This window comes from Periophthalmus magnuspinnatus, chromosome 21, assembly GCF_009829125.3.
Source record: "Periophthalmus magnuspinnatus isolate fPerMag1 chromosome 21, fPerMag1.2.pri, whole genome shotgun sequence".
NCBI lineage: Eukaryota > Metazoa > Chordata > Actinopteri > Gobiiformes > Gobiidae > Periophthalmus > Periophthalmus magnuspinnatus.
The window spans coordinates 9,738,508-9,758,012 of NC_047146.1; the positions used below are offsets into that span (position 1 = coordinate 9,738,508).

At 45.2% G+C, this 19,505-nt stretch overlaps 1 protein-coding gene across 1 annotated transcript; it reads left to right on the forward strand.

Annotated features, from left to right (window-relative positions):
* Positions 1 to 16,322: 16,322 nt before the first annotated feature.
* Positions 16,323 to 18,780, forward strand: sox21b (SRY-box transcription factor 21b). Its single transcript, XM_033987355.2, has 2 exons — positions 16,323 to 16,596; positions 16,712 to 18,780. Exon 2 carries the CDS (start codon positions 16,726 to 16,728, stop codon positions 17,476 to 17,478), a length of 753 nt encoding a protein of 250 aa, XP_033843246.1. The 5' UTR covers positions 16,323 to 16,596; positions 16,712 to 16,725; the 3' UTR covers positions 17,479 to 18,780.
* The last annotated feature ends 725 nt before the right edge of the window (positions 18,781 to 19,505 follow it).

The following is a 19,505-nucleotide window of genomic DNA, read 5'->3' on the forward strand; positions in this document are numbered from 1 at the left end:
TCTCGTCTCCTGTCCGGTCCTGGTCTCTGGTTTGTCACCCGTTCCCCGCTCTGGTCTTCGTCTGATCCGCCTGCCCTGGTACCGCACCTGCTTCTATCCCCGTCCTGGTCCTGTCCTGCCCGCCTCTACCTGCACCGCACCCGCCTGACCCGTCTCCCGCTCCCCGGTTCCTGTACCTGCTCTTGTGACCTGTTTAAAGACTGCATTTTCACCGCTGTAAATAAACACTGTTAAAACTGCTCTGGTCTGCATCCTTTGGTCCTATCCGCACCGTTACGACAGAACGGTCTGGCCACTATGGACCAAGCAGGCTCAGATCCGGACCAGACGCGCCGCCTCACGCACTCTCACCCCGAGGCGGTGCTGGGTCAGCATGAACAATCCATTCGGACTCTATTGGAGCTAAATCAGACATTGTCCCAGCAGGTGGCACAGCTTAACCACCAGGTGGCCGCGCTCCTCGTCACCCCGCCTGCTGCAGCCGGAGCGCCGCCACGCCTCCCGGAGCCGAGAGGCACGGATCCGGAGCCGTATGCTGGACAACCTCACCTCTGTCGCGGATTCCTGTTCCAGTGCGAGTTCATGTTCCAGCAATGCCCTTCTCGTTTCAGCTCGGGGGCCACCAAGATCCGATATATATGTGGATTACTCCGGGGCAGAGCTCTCCAGTGGGCAGAGGCGCGCCTAATGAAGACGTCTGTGGATAGCCTGGATTTTAATGAATTTGTGTCCACGTTTAAGCTGGTGTTTGACCACCCGCACTACCAGGACAATGCTGCCTCCCGGTTATTGACTCTCAGCCAGGGCTCCAGGACGGTAGCGGATTATTCCATTGAATTCTGGACACATGCGGCGGAGCTGGACTGGACGGACAGCGCGCTGCGGGCTGTGTTTGTGCGGGGCCTGAACGAGACTTTGAAAGATGAATTGGTTTCCCGGGACGAACCCCCCGACCTGCGGACCCTCATCTCCCTCACTCACCGTATAGACAACCGCCTACGGGCTCGTCGCCGAGAGAGACGCCGGTCACCGGTCCCGCCGGAGCCACGCGCTGCCCCGCCCCCGCCGGATGAGCCCATGCAACTCGACAGGACCCTTGTGTCGGCCGAGGAGCGTCAACGGAGGCGTCGTCTGGCCGGGGCTTGCCTCTACTGCGGTGAGCGCGGACATTATGTGGTCACTTGCCCAGTTCGGCCAAAAGGGGGGGCCCACCAGTAGCACTGGGAGTACTGGTGGGCGAGCAACACATCCTGGACTCTTCTAATAGACTGCGGCTCAGCGCCACCCTGTGCGTTCGCACAGAGACCTTATGCGTTTCCGCCCTTATCGACTCCGGGGCTGAGAGGGACTTTATTGATGCCCAAGTCGCGGAGCAGCTCGGGGTCTACCTGGAGCCCCTCGAACGCCCCTTAAATGCCCAGGGGCTCAATGGACGTTTTCTGGGGCACATCACTCACATCACAGAACCTGTCACCGTGATTCTGTCCGGCAACCACCAAGAGAACCGTCAGTTTCATGTCCTGTCCTCCTCCGCTTCTCCTCTGGTCCTTGGTTACCCCTGGCTACGCGCCCACAACCCTGTTTTCGATTGGGCCAGGGGCGGAGTTTCGGGCTGGAGTCCCGATTGCCACGCCAAGTGCCTTCGGTCCGCCCTCCCTCCGGCCGGGAGGTCCGTTCCTGTCGCTGATCCGTCCCCAGACACCCCCAATCTGTCCTCGGTGCCTGCTGAATATCACGACCTGGGGGAGGTTTTTAGCAAGAGCAAGGCCCTCTCTTTACCGCCCCACCGTCCATATGACTGCGCCATTGACCTCCTGCCGGGTGCCCCACTACCATCTAGCAGGCTATATAACCTGTCTAAACCTGAACGCGAGTCAATGGAGGACTATATCCGTGGGTCCCTGGCTGCCGGAATCATCCGCCCGTCCACTTCACCCGTGGGAGCGGGGTTCTTCTTTGTGGCTAAGAAGGACAAATCCCTGCGGCCTTGCATTGATTACCGGGGTCTGAACAATATAACTGTAAAGAATAAATACCCGCTTCCCTTACTGGACTCGGCATTTACGCCCCTCCACGGTGCGACCATCTTCTCAAAGTTGGATTTGCGGAATGCGTACCACCTGGTGCGCATCAGGGAGGGAGACGAATGGAAGACGGCCTTCAAGACACCCCTGGGACATTTCGAATACTTGGTTATGCCCTTCGGTCTCACCAACGCCCCTGCCGTATTCCAAGCCCTCATCAACGATGTGCTCCGTGATTTCCTTAACCGATTCGTCTTTGTTTACTTGGATGACATCTTGATTTTCTCGCGGTCCCCCCAGGAGCATCATCAGCACGTTCGCCAGGTTCTCCAGCGCCTCCTCGAGAATAAACTGTTCGTGAAAGCTGAGAAATGCGAGTTTCACGCAGAGGAGGTCAGCTTTTTGGGCTTCATTGTGGGGCGGGGCCAAGTAAGAGCTGACCCTGAAAAGATCCAGGCTGTCACTGAGTGGCCCGTTCCTACCAGCCGGAGACAGCTCCAGAGATTTATCGGCTTTGCCAATTTTTATAGACGTTTCATCCGGGATTTTAGTAGGGTTATCTCGCCCTTAACTAAACTCACCTCTCCTGCTTTGCCGTTTGCCTGGTCTCCTGAGGCGCAGACAGCCTTCGAGAAGCTTAAGAGACTATTTACCTCCGCTCCCATCCTGCACCAGCCCGACCCTTCACGGCAATTCATCGTGGAGGTCGACGCCTCCGACTCGGGAGTGGGGGCCGTGCTTTCGCAGAGGTTCGACCCCCACAACCGCCTCTGTCCCTGCGCCTTCTTTTCCCGGCGATTGTCCTCGGCCGAGGTCAATTATGACGTGGGGGATCGGGAGCTCCTTGCCGTAAAGCTGGCCTTGGAGGAGTGGCGCCACTGGCTCGAAGGGGCGGAGCAACCATTCATCGTCTGGACCGACCATAAAAACTTGGAGTACATCCAGTCCGCCAGGCGCCTCAATCCCCGTCAAGCTCGTTGGTCCCTCTTCTTCAGCCGCTTCAACTTTCTCCTCACCTACCGCCCCGGATCTCGGAACGTCAAACCCGATGCCCTCTCCCGCCAGTTCGCCCTGGAGGATAGCCCGGTCACCGCAGAAACAATTATTCCCTCCTCGTGTGTGGTGGCCGCGGTCCATTGGGATATCGAGGACACCGTCCGAGAGGCCCAGACCAACGACCCCGACCCAGGTAACGGCCCTCCAGGTAAACTGTTTGTTCCCGATTCTGTCCGGTCTCAGGTGCTCCAGTGGGTCCATGCCTCCCGTTTCGCCTGCCATCCTGGTGCCGGTCGCTCTCTCTCCCTCCTCAGGAGACGCTTCTGGTGGCCCACGATGGACACAGACACCCGGGCTTATGTCGCCGCCTGCCAGGTATGTGCTCGGGCCAAGGCCTCCCACTCACCCCCTTCTGGTCTCTTGCATCCTCTCCCAGTTCCTCGTCGCCCTTGGTCCCACATCGCCTTGGACTTCGTGACGGGCCTTCCCCCTTCCCAGGGGAACACGGTGGTTCTCACCATTGTGGACCGCTTCTCCAAGGCCGCCCATTTCGTTGCCCTGCCTAAGCTCCCCACAGCCAAAGAAACTGCCGACCAGCTGACCAGTCATGTCTTCCGACTCCACGGCATCCCGGTGGACATCGTGTCCGACAGAGGGACCCAATTCACCTCTCAGGTATGGCGGTCTTTCTGCGACGGTTTGGGGGCCACGGTTAGCCTCACGTCCGGGTTCCATCCACAATCTAATGGGCAGACGGAGCGGGCCAACCAAGACCTGGAGTCGGCTCTACGGTGCACAGCCTCCGCCAACCCCGCGACCTGGAGTACTCACCTTCCCTGGATAGAGTATGCTCACAACTCCCTCGTGAGTTCCGCCACTGGGATGTCCCCCTTCGAGGCATCGCTGGGATATCAACCCCCTCTCTTTCCCACGGAGGAGAGGGACCTCGCCGTCCCGTCTGTTCAGCGCCATCTCCAGCGCTGTCGCCGGATCTGGAAGAAGGCCAGGGCGGCCCTTCTTCGGGCTGGAGCGCGCACTAAGGCGACGGCCGATCGCCACCGTGTCCCGGCGCCCGTATACCAACCTGGCCAGATGGTTTGGCTCTCCGCCAAGACGGTCCCGCTGAAGACGGACTCCCGTAAGCTGTCCCCCCGATTCCTGGGACCGTTTAAGATCATGAGGATCATAAATCCATCGGCGGTGCGCCTCCAGTTACCCCCGTCTCTCCGGATTCATCCGACCTTTCACGTCTCCCAGGTTAAACCAGTCCGGACCAGCGACCTGTGCCCTCCGGCCGATCCCCCACCGCCCGCCCGAGTCATTGACGGCCACCCGGCGTTCACCGTCCGCCGCCTGATTGACGTTCGTCGCCGTGGTAGGGGCCTCCAGTACCTCGTCGATTGGGAGGGTTACGGTCCGGAGGAGCGATCCTGGGTGCCCAGGGCACGCATTCTGGACCCCGACATGGTGAGAGACTTCCACCGCGCTCATCCTGACAAGCCTGGGGGTCCACCAGGAGGTGGACCTTAGGGGGGGGGTACTGTCATGATGTCAGTTTCCCTGTCCTCCCGTGCTCTCTCCCCCTCCCCTACCTGCGTGTCTGGAGCTGGGTGGAGTGCCTGACTCCTCCCGTGCACACCTGGGGTGCATCAGCCTAATCACCACCACCTGCTGCTGAGTACAAGAAGGCTTGGCAGTCTACACTCGGTGCCAGACCGTCCGCGTGTAAAACGTGAATGTTTCTTGCTAAGCTTTGTTATATGGTACTGTCCGGCAAATGCTCATTTGGATTTATGCACCCTCCAGATTCCTGCCTCTACTCGCCCAGCTCCTGCCGCCACGTTCCAGTCCCGGTATCGCTTCCAGCTCGTCTTGTCTCCTGCTCGTCTCGTCTCCTGCTCGTCTCGTCTCCTGCTCGTCTCGTCTCCTGCTCGTCTCGTCTCCTGTCCGGTCCTGGTCTCTGGTTTGTCACCCGTTCCCCGCTCTGGTCTTCGTCTGATCCGCCTGCCCTGGTACCGCACCTGCTTCTATCCCCGTCCTGGTCCTGTCCTGCCCGCCTCTACCTGCACCGCACCCGCCTGACCCGTCTCCCGCTCCCCGGTTCCTGTACCTGCTCTTGTGACCTGTTTAAAGACTGCATTTTCACCGCTGTAAATAAACACTGTTAAAACTGCTCTGGTCTGCATCCTTTGGTCCTATCCGCACCGTTACGACAGCAGTTTATTTTGACACCTTAAACATCAACTTTTATGTCTTAAATCTCGTGTTCCCATAATATTTGTGCTTTTCTGCACCTTTCCACTGCAGCATCGCTGGCACACATGCACACACAGCCAGGAGCAGACAATATATCCTGTAACCTTCAAAAGTATTGTGTACAGAAAAGGTCCCCTGTTGCATTGAGAGTGGAAGGCACTCCAGCTCCGTCATTGTACTCCACATTTTCATGCTTTAGTGCGACACAAAGCCTGCTCTTTCCACCAAATGATCAGGCCATCTTAAATGTTTACACAAAGCAGCTGAGACTGAATAGCTATGTATGTTGTGCATTGGCAAGGTCTTCCTTCTTTCATCCCCTTCTGTGCGCGGCCTGGCGTCGGATTAATGAAGTCGTGTTCTGATCACTCTCCATCTGTTTTTTTTACAGTATTTACCGCATTACCATAACCCTGGTGCAAGGCCCATTTAGAGCAGCGCTCCAGTGAATGGCCAGTGTATTAAGGCAGAGAGGATTATTGTAAAGAAAATGTACAGTATAAACAGCCAGGAAGAATGGAGGGCAGTATGCATAATGGAATCTGAAAGCTTTCATTTTTGCCTCATTGTCTCTCCTTCCTTCTCTAAACAACCTTCCCTTTTTGCAGCTATCAGAGTGAAGTTCTCACAGGCAAAATGAGGTGTATTCATGCATCCTGAAAGAGGCTTTTAAGCTCGAGTACAGCTCAAACAAAAAGGAAGGTGAGCCACGGCTAGCCCAACTATGACTCAATACTTATAACCTTGCCGTGTTCAATTTAAGAATGCAACAGTACAAATCAGCGAAAGCACAAAACAGTCAGACTTTTTGCTATTCATTAATAATATGTTTTTTGTCCCGAGCGCTAAAGTGATGCATTGTGTCGCAACTTTTGTGAAATGTTTCTCGATAATTCCAAAGCAGAAACTGTTAAATGTGAATCGTGAGTGTGACACTGATCCAAGTCTTTTTCTGTGAATTTGTGCTTTTGGGGAGAAGTATTGTGCGCGTATTGATTTAGGGCGCTCAGCTGATATCCATCTTCAAGATAGATGTTCTCGTATGATAAGATACAAAGAGCATTTTTCTTAACTGTCAGCCCCCCACCCTTCCCTCCTCTCTCTTCATTTTGCTAACTGGTGCTCAGGGCTGCTCCTCCGCTGACCAAGCATCGGCTGATAAATGAACTCCTTTCAATTCAAGGGAGAAAGAGATAATCCCAGATAATGTGGACACAGTTTTCATTTCTTGTCACCCAATTAAACTGCAATTATCCCCATGCAGGAGAGGAGAAAAGTGGGAAGAATGGTCAAAGAATGGGAGACTCTCACAGACACATTAGCCCAGATTTGGTCCATGTTGATAAAAGAGAACTATTTCTTTGCACTTGGCAGTACACAGCGAACTGAAGACCGACTTGGTTAATGCGAAGAATGCCCTTAAAACATTTGTGTCATGGCTTTTCTAGAATTCGGAGATAGGTCTGAAAAATGTTCAAGAATGTGCAAGAAGTCAGTGGAGAAACAAAAAATGGTAAGCTTTTGTGAGGGGCCTTTAGGGGATAGATTATTATTTACTATCATTGACTCTTTAAAGGTGCACTGTATAAGTTTTCTAGTGGAGTGTCTGCTGCACATTTGTTATTAGTTTGCCTGGAATGTCACGCAGTATGGCATTTAACTTTTCTATGTCCATTGAGGCAAGTAGGTGACGCCACCAGGCCAAGTTAGGTCATGTCTGTTGACAGGTGACCACGGAAATGTTTGTTGAGGTATTTCTGGCAATAAAAACAACTGTAATTAGATAAATGCAAAATAGATAGGTTTAATACCATGCTTTAATTCAAATATCTCTTGTTTTAGACCAGTAAAAAAGATTTATGTTAAAAAATGTATGTTTGTAACTCACTGAAATGAGCATTGAGCACTATACTATTTAAGATGATCAGTGATGATAACTGCAGCTACAAGGGGTTTGTAAAGAAGTAGCTCTTAGCAAATGTATTTTTTGCATTCCTTACATATGCTGTTTGCAGAGATTAGGACTAGTAAAAGAAAAAAATAAAGCGGAATTTTTCTTTTACTGTGAATCATACCTGGATGAAAATGGGATTACACAGACACTGTCACAATATATAAAGCATTTACCAGCAGGTTTGAGTCCAGGTCTGAAGCCATTAAGCCTGATTGTAGAGCGCTCCACGAGTCTTTAAAAACATCAAGGATTTTTCTATTCCTCTTTTTTATTATTATCATGCTAATGGCCTTTGTGCACAGGAACAAAAGTGTGCATTTTGTGAATCCTTTGTCATCGGCGACTGATCAATGTAAAATCCCTGACGCTGGCTACACAGGGGTTCAGAAACCTTCAAACACTATTTAAAAAGTGCTTTTGACTGGGAGCTTACTGTTCTTTAAAAGCATTGATCAGCTAAAAAGGGGGGACGCTTCCTGTGTCAATTGTTTGCCGCCAGATTGAAGCCAACTCTTCTTCCCTGGCACAAAATCTAAGAAGTAAATGAATGTCTTTTTTAATTACTGTTCCCCTTCGTAATTATCAGACGGGACAATTTATGGATTAACATATTGATTTCACTTGACCCTTGGCGAGGCTTAATTTGGACAGGCGTGATACTTTTTTGGCTGGGGATGGCAAATACAAACTGCCCAGGGCCCCTCCTCTGTTCTGCTCTTTAGGCGTGTCAACCCATCTTTAGCAAATATCTCCAGGGACGTCCGGTGTGAGCCTTAAAGCACCCCTACCCCGCTTATTCACAAGGGAAAACCGCAATACTATTGACTTTTGCCAAAAAAAAAGTGAAGGAGCAGAGGTTTAAGTAATGAATTAATCTTGACGAAAGCGATTAGTGCTTTGAAGTCTTTGATTGGGTGCAAAGCTAGTCACTTCACTATCCTCTCCCCCTCTCAGGCGGCGGAGATAAACAGTAGGAATAAACACAAATCATTAGGCAAACATCTTAACACGCTAACACAGGCTGGCTGCTTATAATGCTGATAAAGGGTGTCTATGCACTCAGGATTCTAAACAGCAGACAACTCAAAGCCCAGGGGCCAAACACAGTCTGTTGTAAATATTTTTGGCCCTAAATATATTTTGTTTTTCAACCTTTTCAGCTCTAGAATCGTCATGAGGCCTGTGTGCTGCACCTGAGTGTGTGCTATATGTGAATATGGGTTTTCACGGCTTAGTTGACTGAATCTTTCCTCACTTTTTATTACAGATCAAAAGCTTAAAGATATTGTAAAGCAGCTCAAATCCATATTGTAGCTCCTAAAAGTAGTTTGTTTTTTAAAAATCATTGTTATCATTGTAGAACCAATTGATTTTGGTGTTGTATTTATGAATGTCATTGCGCTGCAAATGCTATGGGGATCTAAATAAACAATGAACTCTTATTAATATGGTGAGAAATAAGGTCTTGATACGGATGTGAATCAATGGCAGGGCAGGGTCTTGGAATTAAGTAAATAAATTAGTTTAATGGTAGTAGAATTTGCTCTTTTTTTGCCCCTGTTTATATATACGTACTGTGATAGCAGATATACATACATCTTCTACTGTATAATTGGTTATAGTATAAATGAAATAGTACACTTTGCCTTTGGTATATTTCCTATACAATTACAGCATTCAAATTTAAGATTGACATTGGCGCCTTATAATACGCACAGGCCCTAATGCCTTGCTGATTATGGTGATGGCTGAATACTTTGTCAAAATGTGATCAATATTTCCTATAAGTGAGTGTGCATGAGTAATGGTATGATTACACGCAACAGGAGAGAAGGAGAGGTAGAAAGAGAAAGCGAGAGAGAGAGAGATGAATACAGTCCTCTCTACGGCTGCTGTGTCCATCAAATAATGAGATCACCTGAGACAGCCCCCCTCCACAACAGGATCTGCTGACAGGACACTTGCCCTACCATTGATCATGCTGTCATTCAAGACAACGCCTGGGGTGCACACACACACTCCACACACACATCTAACAACTCTCTGTAGTATATATGACTAGACAAGGTTTACTTATTTATTCGTTTGTTTGTTTGTTTACAATACAAAACTTGAGCTTGCTCCAAAATTATGTTTGTTATGCTGATTCAAATGACGAAATCTCTGCTATGTGTTGTATGAATGCATCTGAATGAGTGAGTGTGAGTGCGACCAGTGTGAAGGCAGTGTAATGTTTCCTTGTGCCGTGCCTGTATTATGCAGTCCAGTTGTTGTTTTGTCCCTGAGGTATGTCCGACAACAGGCCCATAATAGGACTCACCTAGAGAGACTCCGCATTCAGCCTCCACAAAGGGCCATCTGCAGGAACTCTGTTATTTTGCTCCAGTGAAAAGTCGCACTTTTTCTCTCTCAATGACATGGTTATTATCTTGGTCACTTAATCTCCTCAAATAAGATTGATTTCTCCTTTCAGGCTGTGTTGGAGAGCTTCTGTCAGGCCATGGGAACCATAGAGGAGCATAGAAGCTGAACAATTTTCCCATTTGATGGAGGTCACCGTCACTCAGGCAGCTTTCTTTGACTCAACGCTGGGTCGAGACACAAAAGGTACTTTTCTGTTACAGACGAGAATGCACAATGTACAAGAAGAGAGAGGATGGAGTGTCATGCAAATGTTAACGAATCAGGAGCAAACAGGAAAGACTTTAATATACTTTTGCTTTTAAAAATTACACTTAGCACATTTAGTTTCCTTAAAAAGAAAGAACTAAAAAAGTTATCTTGAAGGAGAGAAGAAAAGTATTTATCTAGGGAAATCTAAGGGAAATCTCATAAGCTTTACTAGCTCTAACTTGTACATATAACACTATAGCTACTACAGCTTACTCCCACTCTTACTAGTATTACTATATTACTTGTATGATTATACAGAAAATAAGTATTGCTACTCAGTGAGGTCTGTGTAATCCCTCAGTCATCCAGGTATAATCCATAATGAAAGAAAAATTCAGTTCTGTCAACTGGATTAAAGTTTTAAAGTGAAGACATTTCACCGCTCATCCAAGCATAAGTTCTGGTCAGATTTCTGATGGACAGTGAAACTAACACACCTTTTGTTTACAGTTTCTGTTTGGTGGCAAGGTCTAATGGGCTCCATTAAGTATGAACTGTCCTGAGTCATATTTGGCACAATCTTTCAGGCCTAACTAATGTTATCACGATTGTTTTCCATGTTTTAATTTAGTTTATAGACAGAAGATAAATTATGTCTAAGCCCCCCCATTCCTGTTCAAAGGTGGATTGTTTTTCCTAACAAAAATTGTCTCTTGAACACCCCTCTTAAATAATTTTATTTCCTTCTAGCTAAGATCTGTACCTCACTATCTTCAAAGGAGTGGTTAGTGGCTTTGAGATGGAGATGTACGGCAGACCGGGGTCCCGATCTGTTCGCACAATGGTGTTATTTCACTTATGCCACTTTAAAACAGAAACTGGTTGAGACAAACGACAAAACACCAAGCCACGGACAAACCAATGCAGTCTTCTCTTGTCAGTGTAGTGAAGGCTGCAGTGAGTATTATATTGAAGAAGCAGCCACTCCATAAGAGAATGTACTAACACCGTTGCTAGAGCTCCTTGGGACATCAATCTGCTGTACATCTCCATCTCAAAGCCACTAACCACTCCTTTGAAGATAGTGAGGTATAGATCTTAGCCAAAGAAAAGAAATGGCTTGAGTGGGGACTTAAAGGGGCATTTTTTGTTGAACAGGATCTCCTCAAAACAAGGAAAACTATAGTGACAACCAGTATGTTAACAGGTGTGAGAGCACCCATTAGGGGCCAAAATTATTTTGCTAAATTTGACTCAGGGACAGTTCACACTTAGTGTAATTCATAGTCCACCAGCAATTTGACCAGAACTGAAGAAGCTGCTTGCATGAGCGGAAAAATGTCTTCACCCTAAAACTTTTGTCCAGTTGACAGAATAGAATTTTTCTTTAGCTATTGCTACTTAATCAACGATATGAAATGTTATGTCAGGAGTATTCAAATAATGAACATTTATTTAGAAATGTGCCTCATTAAATTACTTAAAATAAGAAGTATTTTGTTTCATTGGGTGTAATTAAGTGAATAGAACTTAGTGATTAGTTGGGTTTGTATGCTTTCAGTCAAATTAAGTTAAAACAAAATCAAACTTTTGTTTCATGTGTTACATCCTTAAGCATACTCTTCTCTCAATTATCAAGCTGTGACTATACCTATTCAGTCATCTATTCTGTCCCATTGTCAAGGTCAGTGTTAGGGTACAGACTTAATTATGGAACATTTTCTTCATTTAACCTGATTCTATTCAGTTCATTCTGTGAAAGTTCTTTATTTCTAAGCCAGTGACACGATGCAGTGATTTCACAGAAGAGATTTGAATAGAGACAAATTGTATTTAACTTTGTCAAACTTCATTTCATTGAAAACCCTGCCCGCTTTGACCTCCCCCTTTTTCACCTTACCTATTTATCATACATTCCTATATTCACTTCTTCATTTGCCATTCAAAAACATTACTGTGAGGTCAGATGTAGCTAATAAGTTGGAAGCAGTACATTGTCAACAGTTCCTATAAGTATCATTGATGTTAAAGATGAACAAGTCACCCTGTGTATTTTTCTTGTTTGAAGGACGATGGCTGAACTGTGAATGCCAAAATAGTGCGTTGCGGTGCTGCCATGGGTTCAAGGAGATTGGATCACTGTTTTGTTCGTGGGTCGGCCTCAATTCAGACACTACATAAAGACGCAGAGAGGCTGGGAGAGAGCAGTCTTTGTCAAGCTTGAAGGAAAAAGGTAGGATAGTAAGGAAAAAAATACCCACGATGCAACAGTTTTTCTCTGATCCCGACTCCAACTATATATGTATGGGCAGAGATGAGCTATCTTGTCTGCCTTTTCTTTTGCCTCTCTGTCCGTGTGATGAGTTAGCAAGACCTGCAAGTGATGAGGCGAGATAGAAGATAGAAAGGGTGCCGCTATCAGGTGGCATTCTGGGTAATTACAACTCTCTATTTGGGGGGCTTTGCCAAGATCCAGAGCAGAGATAACCACTATATAATGAGGAAGAAAAGGCAGCAGATAAAGGACAGGCTAAATGGTGCAAAAAGACTATGATGGGAAAGTCATCTCACAGCCCCAAGCCTAAACACACTGTATATTTTTTGTATTAGTGACTACCACAATTACTAGATCAACAAATGTACAAATACTGCTCCTTAAAAATATTTTTAAAATAGAAATAAAAAGGTAGACATTGATGAGATAGCTGCAGGTCATTTAGTAGAGCAATTTGTCTGCTAAGTTTGACAGTTCAAATCCTGTTCCTGTGTATTTTTAATGTGACCTTGAGCTAGACACTTGCCTATTTGCCATAGTTATTATTAATTATTAACTTATACTTATTTTAACTATTACACAAATACCTTACAACAACAAATGCACGTAAAATTATTCTATAAAAACAACCCAAGATTTATTTTTTTAATTAAAAGAGTGTACTCAATTAGATAACTTGATTTCTAAATCAAGCAAACAAAAATATCACTTTGTATGTTCCATTGTTCCATTGTTTTAACCTTTTTCAAAATAGTCTATGTTGGAAAAGTCATCATAGCGCTGCAAGCCAAACGTGTAGTAACTAAACATACTGTACCAGGCCCTCAGGCATCTATCTAGTTCACAAATGGCACAAGACACACAGATTTTTTTTTTTCCTAATGATCCCGTGAGTCACTCGATTGGTAGCGCTCGTGTTGTTTGCCCCTCAGGCTGCACAGATATTCTGCAAGTGTAAGATTACATATAATACTTTGACAAGCGCTGCTTTAAAGATGAAGGTCTTATCAACCTTGTGGACTGCGCTGCCTTCTGTGGCGCTATTCTCCGGCTCTATAATGTGCTTTCTAAGTTGTGTTTGTCCGGGTGCTCAAAGGCAAACTGCTTCAGCATCCTTCAACCCCTATACACACTTTCTCTTGTATATTATTGTGTCTGTTTTTTTTTCTTCTTCACCAAAGGATCATGACCACTATCAATAGTATTTGCGTTAATGTGATTAAGTTAATACCAAGCGGATTATTTCTCAATTCCACTTGATATGCGTAATATTTAGGTTGGTGTTTTTTGAGTAAACATTTTCAACCAAAATAAGACAAAGACGTGAAAGCATGCCCCGGGGAGCAATAAAAAACTGTATAATTAGAATGATTAAAAGAAAAGTGTACAACTCATTTGGCACTTGGTGAATGTATTTGCAGCGTTTCAAAATGGGTCACAAATTTAAGACGCACAAGACAGGCGATCAACTTTATTCACATTAATTATGCATTTATTCAGACGGCCTGCGTTAGTCATTCAAAGTGATGTGAATTGCCACAATCCGATCTTGCGCTTAAGCGTGTTTTCTACATATTGTAAAGGGCTCTAAAGCTACCTCATTATGCAAAAAAATGACTTGGTCCCGTCTAAAGTCTTTAAATAGTAATCAATGGGGGAGCTAAACTGTTTGTCATTATAGGACTTGATGAAAAGGCCTGCTTTAAAAGTCAGTTACTGCCGCTAATGGCTTGTGATGGGGACAAATTGACTCTCAATACGCTCTCCACACTACCCTTTTGTCCTTTTATAGAAAAATACATTAGTAATTTCTATTCCTGGCGTTCCAAATCTTTGATCTGGGAATGCTTTGTCTCTACTCGCAATTTCACTAAGCATCTTATTGATAGGGAAATATGGTACAGGATACAAATCATAGAACTAAAAATATTTTGTATTAATTTGTGAAGATTTTTATTTCTCAAACAATTAATTCATTTTCAGTGGATTATCTTCGTTATCTTTAATCGGCTGTAAAAACTGGAGCATCTTCGCACTAATCCTTAACAGATAAAGCTCGATTTGAATCTCGTCTTGTTATAGGCCCTACATGGAAAATGCAAAAAAATACCATAGATATTTCAATTGAGTTGATTTATTTATTGCCAAACTGTGAGCAAAAAATAGGCAGGTATATTCAGCCCATCCTCATCTTTTCTTCAAAAACCACCCGAATAATGAGTTAACTTTCAAGTTCAAAACATTACTTGGGTCTCGGGGGGGTCTTGTGAAGTAATACTGTTTGTTTATCCAGAAAGAAAAAGTCATCTGATAAGAAGAGGTCAAATGCATGCTACCTTGAAATCAATTTTAGCTCCATCTCCCAAAAGGTGCCACTCCGGGAATAAACAAGAAAGAATACCTAGAGTGTTGGGTACCTCATCACGTCGCTTTATAATTTGGTGCTATCATAGTACCTCGGGGGGCTCCTGTACTGCAGACTGATGGCTTGTGCAAGTGGAAGTATAGCAATATGTCCCCATGGGCTTGTTGTTGCTTATGCCACCGCTGCTGTCGCCTGCCTTCTATATTTGCATGATATTTTTCTATTCAGTTCCCTTATCACTGTAGCGCTGTGAGGTAGGAGTGCTAGAGCTGGCTTCCGTCTCAGAGGCTGGACCAGGCTCTCTATCAGCAAGGTAATTCTGCCACTCTCACTAACTCATCTTTCAATTATTTAAGTGTCATTTCCGGCATTCAAGCACAGGTAGAAGAGGATAAGAACATGTAAACTGATGTGTTAAATATGGTATCAGATCAAAATTAAATTTAGTGCCTTTTTTTTATTTTTTTGGACACGAAAGCTAAGATTAAGATGGCATTTATGTCGAGAAGTGATGAAAATCCTATTGTGCTTATTATTATACATCTGAATTTACATTAGAATTACTCACAAATGTTAAATATTTTTCTTAGTGGAACCCTGTAAGATTTTACAAACTCTTTTTTCCTGAGATGAAAGTGCTCTGATTTAATCCCACAAATTAATTTTCATATTACGGTACAATTTCAAGAGTGAGCACAGCGCAGTCCACGCAAGGTGAGCACAGACTGTTATCGATACGCATGAGTGAGTGGGCCCTTCCTCCAGAACGCACAGCTTATTTAATAATAATAATAATAATAATAATAATAATAATAATAATAATAATAATAATAATAATAATAATAATAATAATAAATTTGAGGTATTGTTATTTGTTCTTTAATAAACTAAATTAATTTGACGTCTATTTTATGCTCATTTTAACAGCAGACCTGGAGCCTTCAGAACTATTTATTATGTTCTTCAATATAGCCCTTCTCTGCTGCTTTTTTTATGTACATTTATAATTACGCACAACGGGTAAAAAGGTACGAGAACAAACCACTTAAACGCGCAATTTACTCAACAAGTCCTGCTAGATAGCTGTAATTGCTTAGCTGAATATTCGCCATTCTCTCATTTCACTTGTCGATTCACTGCCCTTGGGAAAGTCCTTTGAAGTAAACGTTTTAAAAAAGCGAAGAAGAAGAAAAGGGGGGAGCATTTCTGCAAAGTAATTAATTTGAACCGAGCGCGATTAGAAACACTCGAGACCTCCCTAACGTGAGACTATTTACGACAAATGCGGCTAATGTCAGAAAATCTCCCTTTGCTTGTCGCCTGGTTTGCTCTTACTAACTGGGGAGTGACAGACTGGGACTGACATGAGGGACACACTAGACAAGGCAAGTGTGAAAATAGAAAAAAAAAAGGTCTAATGAAAAATTTAAATAAAACGAAATAAAAGCAATAATGCGGATAAGAACGACCGCCTAACGAATAAAAATGAAGACGTTATGCAAATGTTCCAAAAGCCATGCGTAAAATGTTTCCCGTTATGTGCAGGCAGGCTGGTAGTTGCATTGAAGGCCTAAAATTAGAACAATAGGCCCATACAATACAATACAATAAAGACACTTAAACGATGTCCTTTCTTAACGTCACGGTAACAACAGCAAGATCATCGCGTTGTGCGTAAAAGAACTTTGACAGATAATGACGAGCCCAGAGCGCGGACAAGGAGCGCTTCAGCATCAAACTCCAACGGGGTGGGATTTGGAGAGGGAAAAGTCCCGACAGCTTGTCAGCCCTCAGTGCGCATGCGTCAGTAGCACTTTCACTACCTGACACTGAATCCGTGTATTTCACATGGGGCACGCCGGAGCGCTCATCCACTCGCGTAAACGACACTGTTGCTGCCAGTCCTCCGCGTCTGCGTCTGCTTCATGATAGTCCCCAGTGACAGCAAGGAAGGCAACACGGCTCTTATTCTTTTCTTTTTTTCGATTTCTGTCATAAAATTATTGGACGGCACAATGAAGCTGAAAACATAAGTTCAGGACACACGCGGAGACGGACGCTTGTTTTTTTCAGCAGATAAGCATCGCCGGGATGCAGAATTGAAGTCTTGAAAGTAAGTAAATCGATTATCTTAGTTTTTTGTGTGAATTTACATTTAATTGTGTTGCGTTACGTGCGTCTATTCGACTTTTAACATCATCTGTGCTCTTTCTGGTTGTTTTTGTTAGAGTTTGTCATCACCATGTCAAAGCCAATGGATCACGTAAAACGTCCTATGAATGCCTTTATGGTGTGGTCCCGAGCCCAAAGAAGGAAAATGGCTCAAGAAAACCCCAAAATGCACAACTCTGAGATCAGCAAGCGGCTGGGAGCGGAGTGGAAACTTCTGACAGAGTCTGAGAAGAGGCCGTTTATAGACGAGGCTAAACGACTTCGCGCCATGCACATGAAGGAGCACCCCGACTACAAGTACAGACCGAGGAGGAAGCCAAAGACACTCATGAAGAAAGACAAGTTTTCCTTCCCGGTGCCCTATAACCTCGGGGAACACGAGGCGCTCAAGGTGAGCGGCCTGTCTGCTGGAGCTCTTTCGGACTCTGTCATAGGAAACCCAGATAAAGCGGCGGCTGCAGCTGCTGCAGCTGCGGCGCGTGTTTTCTTCAACCCGTCCATGTCCACGAACCCTTATTCCTTTTTCGATCTGGGATCCAAAATGACTGAACTTACACCACCTTCTTTCCCGTACGCCTCCCCGTTAGGGTACCCACCTGGAAGCGCTACAGCCGCTGCGTTCGCAGGGGCAGGTGGCGTGGGCGGAGGCACGCACACTCACACGCACTCGCACCCATCACCTGGGAACCCGGGCTACATGATCCCGTGTAACTGTACGGCGTGGCCCTCAGCGGGTCTCCAGCCGCCTTTAGCCTACATTCTGCTGCCTGGCATGGGCAAACCTCAACTTGAACCTTACCCCGCGTACGCAGCGGCGTTATGATAGGACACCTTCAATAATGTGAACTTACCACGAAGAAGAGAAAAGTTTTATTATGCATGCACAAACTTGTACATGTGATGAAGTGCTCGTGATCTCACATATCACATGTGTTCTGTATATGATTATACCTTTATCTATAAGGTTATTAAGACACTTTCTGGACAATACGAGCTGGAAGCACTGGCTCAAAATGGAAGAGTTTTGAAAATGACTGTAAATGTGTACACAAGAAAACAATCGCCTCTTTGCCACTCAAGGCTTGTGTTTTACATAGGGCCTGTTTCACTTCCCCGGTTTAGTGTATATATCTATTTTGAGTTTTACCCCCAAAAACCTGTTTATAGATGTCTGTAATATTTATTGTTTTAGTGGAATCTATGGTGAAGAAAGCTACACTGGATATGTCATATTTGCACATGAGGGTGTAAGTTATTTCTCTCGTCCAACACACTGGCTTTATTACGATTCTAGGCAACTTTTTTTTTTACCCCTTCGCCCTTATTGCTCTTATCTTGTGCTACAGACAAAACAGCGTTTTAACTAACTCTTATGGACTTTGTATGTTTTGTGTTTTCTTTCAAACATCCCTTCTGTATTTCAATCTATTGCTACTTGTTGAGCGTAAAAAAGGACGCAAAAAATAAAAGCGGATGAACGGAAAGCAATACACTTCTCGATGAGATGAACAAGATTGTTATCTATTTGTCCTTTTTTTCTTCTCCTCTCTCCCTTCTGGCTTCGGTCTGGTCCAGGTGAAGTGTAAGGTATCCTCTAAAGGCCGCTTTTGTCTGCGCTTTGAATGCCATTACTACGGTGTGTGTGCGTAAAAGTGAATCTAAATCAAGCCATTGTTATCCGGAGCCAAAGTCGTATTTATCACAATTTTAATCGTGAATGGGGAGGAAGATAACACCGTTAGCTTTTCTTTTTCCCACATGCAGAGACAAAAACGTATTTGGAAAGAGGAACAAGTGCGCCTTTCAAAACGAGCCGAGCGCGTAATATTGTCGAGGAAATGACAAGTGGAAAGAAAGTACAGGTGTGTGTGTGTGTTTTAACTGTTGGTAGCTATTAGATCTATGACATGTAACCCGAGTGACTGAGACGAACTGAAAGAGGGAAAGACGCGGATTCATAGGGATCAGAGCGATTATGCAAAAACTAATTTGGACAGTCCAGGGATAATTACCTCCGTCACGCTTAATTAAACCCTTTCAGTGCTGCGTTCACCATAGTGACACCCCCGGCCTAGAACCTAACCTCCCCTCTCCTCACCGCCCCACCCACCCTCCTCTGCCACCCGGACATCCCAACTTCCAAGATCACTTTTCCTCTGAAAAAGAAGAGAGAAAAAAAAAGTTTTTTTCTTGTGCGTAAAACCAGTGCTAAAATCCGTTACAAGCAGGTGCATCGTGGTGGAATTTACACTTCAAAAAAATAAAAAAAGATTAATAATAATACATTTTGCCACTTAAAATACTTTGTAAGCATAAATGTCCTAAAAAATATGTGCGTAATCTAAAAATAGCAGATTACGCAAAGCTTCAGTGGGAAATTTCTCCTTTTTTTAGAATCTTTCTCGGGGGTGAAAAGGGGTTCCAAGAATCTGAAAGAGTTTTTTCAACTATGGGAGCGTTTAGACGGTCGAGGAGGTTTTGTGTGGGAACAAAACGCGGGGTTGGGAGCTTTTTGTGCGAGTGTTGTTTGTTGAAGTGGAGCTCTGCAAAAGCGGCTGCCTTTCCCTCATTGTGATGAAAGCAATCAGTGGTATTTGGAAAACTGTTAGCATTGTGCACTTCTTCTGTGTCCATTGTGCGGGATTTCTTTTCACCAGGTTTTTTTTTTCAGCCGATCCAGCTGGCCGGAGTGAATAGCGCAATGTGTACACGCTTTGTCCCTCCAAGCCCTTCAAGTAGCCCTCCGTGAATAGAGTGAGTTGACACTGCATGACAGTGAAACAACATAATAAAAAATACATGAGCGCGTGAATAGACGCAGGCGCATAAATAAATAAAATGGGTGGCCAA

What these genes read in the sequence shown, in the direction of transcription:
- sox21b (XM_033987355.2), top strand. Translation starts at nt 16,726, where the DNA reads ATGTCAAAGCCAATGGATCACGTAAAACGTCCTATGAATGCCTTTATG.